The following is an 8,291-nucleotide window of genomic DNA, read 5'->3' as shown; positions in this document are numbered from 1 at the left end:
AGATTGGGGAGCCCTGGGTATGTTTACAGGTCAGGAGTTAGAAGAAAGAAGTGAAAGACTGAAGATGCCTGATAGTGATGGTACATCTCTACTGGAACGAGGTCATAGAGGAGACAGGAGGGGTGGAGTCCAGGGCACAAAAGATTGTTGTGGCAAGGGGAAAGTTCACACCTTCCTCTGAGATTAGAAAGAAGGAAGAGAAGATGGAGGAGGATATTGAAATGCTTAGAGGAGCTGAGGAACGCCTTGTTGGATGGTATTGATCTCCTTAGAGATCAACAAGTAAGAGGTAAGGTTATCTCCTGAAGCTGAAGAGAGATGGGATGGAGTGGATGGTCTGAGGAGAGGAGGTGAAGGTTAGAATAGTTCTTGGGGGGAATGTAATGGGGAATGGATGAGGTATGGATAAAAAGGACTGATGGGGAGCAGTGAAGACTCAGTTGAGGTTAGAGAGACTCCAAATCCTGTACTCTAGCCACCATAACATTGTTTTTGAGTCATTTCAGTCATGGCCAACTTTTCGTGACCCCATTGGGGGTCTTCTTGGCAAAGATACTAGGGTGATTTGCTATTTCCTTCTCCAGCTCATTTTATAGATGAGGAAACTGAGGCAAACAGAGTTAAGTGACTTGCCCAGGGACACCTAGCTGGTAAGTGTCTGAGACCAGATTTGATCTCAGGAAGATGAGTCTTCTTGATTCCAAGCCCAGTGCTCTATCCACTGTGCAACCTGGCCATCCATTGTAACATGGCTTTTTTTATGCTTAATGTAACATATAAGTAATTTTTTGTGCAGGAGGAATGTTTAAAATACTGAAGAGAACACAATCTTTTTTTGTTAGGCAATGAGGTTAAGTGACTTGCCCAGGGTCACACAGCTAGTAAGTGTCAAGTCTCTGAGGCCTGATTTGAACTCAGGACCTCCTGACTCCAGGGCCCAAGCTGCCTGGAGAACACAATTTTCAACAGACTTCCACTCCAAGGTTCTTGAGAAGTATCTACTTAGTTAGAAATGATCAATATGCCAAATTGGTTCACTCACTGTTCTTCACACATGACATTCCATCACCCACCTCCATGACTTTGCACAAGCTGTATGCTATGCCTGTAATGCACTCTCTCCTTGCTACTTCTTAGAATCCCTGGTTTCCTTCAAGACTCAGCTCAAGTGCCGCCATACAAGGCCATTTCTGATTTTCCCAACTGCCAGTGCCCTCTCTGCAAAACCATCTTGTGTTTATTTTGCGTGTTCCAATATCACTGAATTAAAAAGCATTTCATTAAGCATTTACTATGCTCCAAACACCACTGTGTATGTACATATTGTTTTCACCATAGAATGTAGGCCCTTTGAGGGCAGGGCAGCTTAACTTCTGCCTTAAAGCCCCAGAAGCCTAGCCCAGTACCCAGAACATAGCATGTGTTTAATAAATGCTTGTTGGTTGATTGATAATGTGGTAGAAAATGATTAACTGAATAGAAGAGATTAAGGAAGAAGGCATTAATGGGGTCGAAGAGAAGGCGCACCTGATTTTGGACCTGAAGAACAGGAAGGATGTCAACAGAGGGAGATCATGGAATGTAGAGTTGATAGGGACCCTAAAGGCCATCTGGTCCAACCCCATCATTTTATAGTAGCTGCCAGGTGACACAATGGATAGAGAGCTAGACCTAGAGTCAGGAAGACCTGAGTTCAAATTCATCTTCAGACACTTAATAACAAGTCACTTAATTTCTCAGCCTCAGTTTCCTCAACCGTTAAATAGGGATCATTATAGCATCTACCTTCCAGGGTTGTTGCAAGGTTCAAATGAGATAATATCTGTAAATTATTAAGTATATAATTATGCATTTAATAAATGCTTGTTTCCTTCCTTCCTTTAGAATAAGGAAACTGAGGCACAGAGAGGTTAAAATGACTCGCCTAGGGCAACACATCTAGTAAAAGTCAGAGGTAGAATTTGAATCCAGCTCTACCTGACTTCAGGTCCAGCATTCTACCTACTTCATTAAGCTGCCTTTACAAGGAAAATGAGGTCCAGTTGGGTTAAGTGATTTGCCCAAGGTGGCTAGTAAAAAACTCCATTGCCTTGAAAACAGATCCTTTGACTCCAAATCTAGTATTCTTTCCTCTATATCCATATTGGAGGGTAGGGGTGAGGGGAGGAGTTTGATTCAAGCATCTTCAAAGACTCAGAAGTGGAAAAGGACAGGATGAGAAAGAAGGAAAGCGAGATGTCCAGCGTGGGGGGAGGATAGGTTAGTGTGTCCACCCTGTGAAACAAGACTGGAGTCAGAGGCTGATCAGGATTAAAAATGGGTTCCCTAAGAACTTTAGGCAGGCCTCAGTTGGAATGAATGAATGAATGGACATGGGCGTTCTAATTGGAATTACTCTATGTCCTTGAAAATGACAAAACTCTTATTTCATTAAAAAAAATTAATTATTGTTCACAGATTCAGTCCTGGCTATCCCTCTAATTAGTCAAGTTATCAGGACACAACATAATCACAATTCCCAGACTCACAGATTTAGGGTGGGAAGGAACTTTAGAGTTCATCTAATCTAGCCCCCTCGTTTCACAGAGAAGGAAACTGAGCCCCAGAAAGATTAAATGACTTACCCAATTAACACAAGGAGAAAATGGCAGAGCTGGGATTTGAAATCAGGCCTCTGACTCCAAAACCAGCCCTGTCTGCTTTTGTCAGGCTGCCAACATTTGCATTCTGGAGTCTCAAGCAACTTTTGGCAAAGGCAATTTGCCCTTGGCCATGGGGGACCCCTTCTTTTTCACCTAGGTACAAACACTTGCTCAGGCAGCAGCTACGTAGCCCAGGCCATTCAAAACCTAACCCTGTAAAATGAATCCTCTGGGAACTCTGTTGTGACCTGCCTTTGGCCCTCAGGCAACAACCTGCCTAAGAACCCAGAATAGGCCTCCTCTTATCTCTCAGCCATTTTTTTTTTTTTTTGCAGATGGATTAGACAGGTCTTTAAGTGAGAGTAGTTATAAATCACGGTGAGCCACCGCAGGGCTCCCGATAGAGCTTATGGGAGATCCCTTCTAGTAGGGAAAACCAACCCTCAAAGCTGAGGCCTTTCCTTCCCATGTGGTTCCTTTCACTCAGCCCACGAGAAGTATGGCACAACTTTGTTCTCCCTAGGAAACAGCTTAGAGATGAGGGCCTACTTGGCCTGTTCTTGCCTTGCTGATGTCTGTGGTTTCTGAACCGTATCTGGAAGGAAGAGAGGTCCACTCAGACTTGAATCTGCACCAGCAGAAGCTCCCCAGGTTTTATAAATGAGTGGACTGACTCATTTTGGGGCTGATGAGCCTGCCCTCTCCTGACCCCTGTACTGTCCAAGTTTGCTCATTTGGAATCGGTCTCCATGGGCAGCCTATTAGAAATCCTTAAATAACCAAAGTTCCTTCCTGCTTTTTAAACCCTGCTATAGGGATCAACCCATTCTCTGCAGCCAACAGCAGTGGGGCCAACTGCAGCACCGAGTTACAAAATGAGTTTGTGGAAATGTTGGAGTATTGCACATTAAACCTCCAAGGTGACTCAAAGGAACCTTAGCTAGCTTTGGGGTGGGGGAGGTGGAGAACAGAGTGCTGGGAAGACTTCGAACAGCTCTGGGGCTGCTTCTAGTTTCATCCCTGTAGGAGACATCATGACAGAAGTGTGGTGAAGTGGAAGAATCTGAACCTTGTTTTATGAAATAGGGTGATGATTCTGGCTCTGGCACTTTGTAGGAATTGTAAGTCACAATGAGAAAGTCACTTCAACTCTGTGAGCTTCAGTTTCCTCATCTGTAAAATGGAGGTAACAATACTACTATGGGGTTGTAGGGAGAATCAAGTCAAGTCAACAAGCATTTATTAAGTCCCTGCTATGTCCCAGGTACTACACTAAGCCCTAGGAACACAAAGAAAAGTAAAAGACAGTCCCTGTTCTCACGAAGCTGACATTTTAATGAAAGAGATAACATGCAAACCATATACAATCAAGATAATATACAGGATAAATCAGAGATAATCTCAGAGCGAAGACCCAGGCATTACAGACTGGCAAAGGCTTCTTGCAAAGTGTACCACTAGTGAAATGTAAAAGAAGTTAGGAAAACCAGGAGGGAGAGAATCCCAGGCACAGGGGACAAATAGCCATTGACAATTCCTGGAGTTGGTAGAAGGAGTGTTGTGTTCAAGGCAAAACAAGGAGATCTGTGTCCATTGTATCATAGAGTACATGGAGCAGAATAATGGGAAGAAGTTGGTTTGAAATCCCCCTTGATCCCTCAATAGGTGTACAACTTTAGGCAACTCACAACTGTCAAAGTCTCAGTTTGCTCATTTGCACCACAGGGACGAAAATACATGTACTGTCTGCCTCACGGGGCTGTTGTGAGGAAAGCATTTTGCAAACTTTGAAGCACTCTGCAGTTGCAAGTTATTATTATTGTTATACACCTACCCAGGATGTTGTGAAATTCGGGAGTGATCTGGAGAAAGACTGTACAGATCGTTAGAAAGTATGGTAATTCTCCTGCTAAATGTGTGCATGTGGAGCTCAGGCTGGAACATACCACCAGAATGCAGAATGTTCAAAGGGCAGTCCGCAGGGCCAGCGGGGCTGCTGGGGCTACTAGGAACGTGTACCAATTTTCAGTCCCAGCATGCTCTTCTCTTATCTGCTGATTGAGGTTAGATTTGTCTCTCTTAGCTGACCCCTCCAGGGCTGCTCTCTTAGCTGACCTCTCCAGGGATGCTCATTCTACTGCTATACCTTTCCGTTGTAATGTCCAAAGCCCTGCTTAACATTACTTGAAGTCAAGAATCACGGTGGTACCATGGAGACATTAACAGAAGCCACAAAATCAGAGTGAGGGGAGGAAGTAGAGTAGCCGTCACATCACTGGCTATGGGATGTTTGATACCCCCGGCTGGGGGATTCCCAACGGCATCAATAACTCACATTTATGAAGGGCATCATTATAGATTACAAAGCGCATCATTATAGCGCTTTCATAATTGGATTATGAGATTAAGAGTTGGGAGGGAACTTAAAGACCGTGTAGTCAAACCTGGCTCCTGTTGCCATCTCTCATCTCCATGCCTTTGCACAAGCTGTCCTCAGTGCCCTGAAGGCACACCATTCTCACCTCTAACTCTAGCTTCCTTCAAAGCTTAGCTTAAGTTTCACCTGTAAGGCCCTTCCTGATTCCATCCAGTGACTACTGCCTCCTCCTACCACTTAACAAGAAAAAATACCTTATAATTACTTTGTATACACTTATATGTATATATGTTTCCCTGAATAGGATGTAAGCTTTTAGAAGACGGGTAGTGTTTCATTTTTGTCTCTGTACTCCCATGCCTAACGCAGCACCTGACAGAGAGTAGATCCTTAATAAATGCTTGGTGATTGACACTCCAGAAACCTGAAACCAAAAGTTAAGTTTAAGTGACTTGTCTGGAGTCATACGGGGAGGAAGTGTCAGAGCCAGAATTCTAATCTAGGTTTTCTGATTCTAAATTAAATGCTTTTTTCCATCACGCTCCCCTGGAGGTAGGTAGTATTTCTTTTGGTCTGTTGAATTAATCAGTCTTTGGACCTTCCTGTGTTAAAACTCCCTTTACAGATGCAGGCAGGCAACTCAAAGGTAATCTGCAGTCTTAGACAGCTGTCTGGGGGGTTGAGAGATTAAGTGATTTCCCCATGGTTACAGTCATATCAAAAGCAGAATTTGAACCCACACCTCTACCTAAGTGAGTCTCTACCTAATCCTCTGAACTACCTCTCAATGACAGCTATAATTATCTCCACTTTAGAGACAAAAAAAGCTGAGGCCAATAGTCACACAACTAGTAAGCGATGGAGCTCAAACCCAGGTCTCTCTTGACTCCAAGTAGTGGAGAACATTTAAAAATTCATCTGGGTAGTGATGGGGCAGAGAAGCACCAAGCCTTTACTATGCCCCTCCCCACACACACATGTATGGACCCCACACTGAAAAACATTATAGAGCAGCCAGGCTGTATAAGGAGCAGTGAGCGTCCTCTGACTGCTTAGCTAAGGGGGATTTCTCGGGAAGTGATGGGGGAGATGAGGTAGAGGAAAGGAAAGACTTCAGGTACAATTTAGTGACGGGTCCCCAGTCTGCAAAAAGTTGTGTTCTCGACAGGCTTGCATCAAAGGGAAGTTTTTGCCATTTGTTTCTGTTTTAGGACCTATCCCTGCAGACTCTGGGGCTTCCGCTTTCTTTAGCGTCTCTCTCATGTGTTTGCTGATTTCTGCTTTAAAAAATTCCACAGCCATTGTGATCACTGATCAAAAGGTTCAAAGCCCTCAGAAGCTTCACCCTTCCCTTTCCCGACCCTTCCTCTTTTCCTACTGACCCACTGCCCCATGCCCTGGAAGGAAATGACAGTCCTTCTTGCCCAGATTAGGAAAATTGGGGGTGGTGGAGAAGCCCTAAGGGTCTGTATAGGATATGTCCAGAGTAGTAAGTCCTTGCCCTTTCTTCTATGGCCAGCTCAGAATGACCCTCATATGACCTTCTGTCTCTCCCCCTCCCCCTTCTCGAGAAAGTACCACGTGAAGTGGAGGTAACATTCAGTCAATCTGTGAGTCAATCACATACTCTGACCTGCACTGATCGTGAGAAACCCGTACTCTAATGCACACGCACACGATTTTAGACAACCAACTCCCATTACCTCCATGTCTTCCAGGTGTAGAATGAGTGTCTGCTGTGGAATCCTTTGAACGGAGGTGCCCTGATCCTCGTGGTGCGTGCTGTATTTTCCCTTTTCTTAGCCCTGCCTAGGCAAAGTTTCTTTCTAGCACCAGGCACTGCACGGGGGCAGTCTCAGAGCCCCAGCTCAGCTTGAGAACTGACAGAGCCCGGAGTGGCTGTGCACCAGAGAACAAGGAAGGAGGGAGGGAGGGAGGAAAAGAGGGTGGGGAGAGGAGGAGAGGAGGCAAGGCAATCAGGGTTTAAATTTAGACACAAATCTAAACAGATATTGTCCCTCCCAGAGTGCAGAACTCAAGAGAAGGAGCAGCAAACTCCATTAATCTGCCCAAACATGGGGATGAGATGCTTGCATTTCCCCAATTTCCCTCTTTATTTTTACTGCCCATTTTACTTCCATCTGTCTGTACTCATTCTCTTTTCATACTTTCCCACTGTTTTTATTATGCTATCTTTTGGTCCTCTAAAATTGGGCTCTCTCTCCTCTCTCCTCCTCCTTCCATTCTTCTTCTTCTTCTTCTTCTTCTCTCTTACTGTCTCCTTTCCTGCCCTCCATCCCTTCCCTTTCTTCCTTCTTTAATCCCTCCCTCCCTCCCCCTCCCTCTCTTCTTTCCTCCTTTTTACTCTTTCTCCTTTTATTCTTTCTCCTTTTTATTCTTTGCACCTGGCTTATGTATTGGAAGAGAAGTAAGATACTGTGTCACCAGATGGATATACATTTCTCTGCTTCTCTGTGGGTACTCTTACTGCTGTGGAAAGAGATGAAGCAGTGAGTACCTATTAGTGAGACTTCAAGGCTATGTGGACAACAGGACTAACATTTTCCATTTCCATCCCTTTTTCCGTACACCTCCCAGACACAGATTTTCAGGAAGCTACTTTTTCCCTTTTTATTTATTTATTTTTTTAAAAAGAAAAGCAAAGGATCCAAGAAAAGTTTTCCAAGTTCACTGTAATAAATCTTTCTTCCCCTTACTCCTGATTTATGGTGTTACAGGCATTGCATTTTGCTGGGAATTTTAGCTTCACAAGCTGTTAGCACTCAGCAAATGTTTTTTCTCCATTCCCATCCAAATCAGTAAAAGGCAAAATACACCAAATTCCCATCAGGCCCATTATAGTAATCATTCCACAATTCCTCCCTAGATAGTCTGTCCCCTCCCCCACAGGGAGACCAGGGAGGCATTGAAGGTGGGGGTGGGGTGGGAGGGATGAAGGGAGAGGAATTTAGACAGGGATCCTTCTCTGCTGCCAGTTCTATGTCCTGAGTCACAGCCAGGAAGAGCCCCAAGCCCCAAGGGCTGCTGCTTCTGTAGCTCTGCTTTTAGGACAGAGATGAGGAAGGGAGAAAAAAATTTTTTTAAAGAATATATATACATATATACACACATTACATATGTGTATATATGTATATGTGTATACATATATACACATTCAGATATTAGTATACAAAGTGAGGAATTTCTTTTACTGAAACATATTGTTCAATAGTTCTCCCTTGTCTCAGCCAGCCCCGAATGGGGCTTCAATT

General features: G+C 44.2%; 1 protein-coding gene across 2 annotated transcripts in view; it reads right to left on the bottom strand.

Moving 5' to 3' along the window:
- Nucleotides 1–6,925, bottom strand: part of RCSD1 (RCSD domain containing 1) — an 81,886-nt gene extending 74,961 nt beyond the window's left edge. For both annotated transcript variants that reach the window (XM_027868376.1, XM_027868377.1), the window contains exon 1: nt 6,723–6,925. In XM_027868376.1, coding sequence (XP_027724177.1) covers nt 6,723–6,728 — 6 coding nt within the window. In that variant the 5' untranslated portion in view covers nt 6,729–6,925. The remainder of the gene's footprint in view (nt 1–6,722) is intronic.
- Nucleotides 6,926–8,291: the final 1,366 nt, after the last annotated feature.

The sequence above is a fragment of the Vombatus ursinus genome, unplaced genomic scaffold, assembly GCF_900497805.2.
Source record: "Vombatus ursinus unplaced genomic scaffold, bare-nosed wombat genome assembly UNPS02014789.1, whole genome shotgun sequence".
Taxonomy (NCBI): domain Eukaryota; kingdom Metazoa; phylum Chordata; class Mammalia; order Diprotodontia; family Vombatidae; genus Vombatus; species Vombatus ursinus.
Note: the sequence above shows the minus strand (reverse complement) of the source record. Positions and strands in the feature narration are given on the sequence as shown.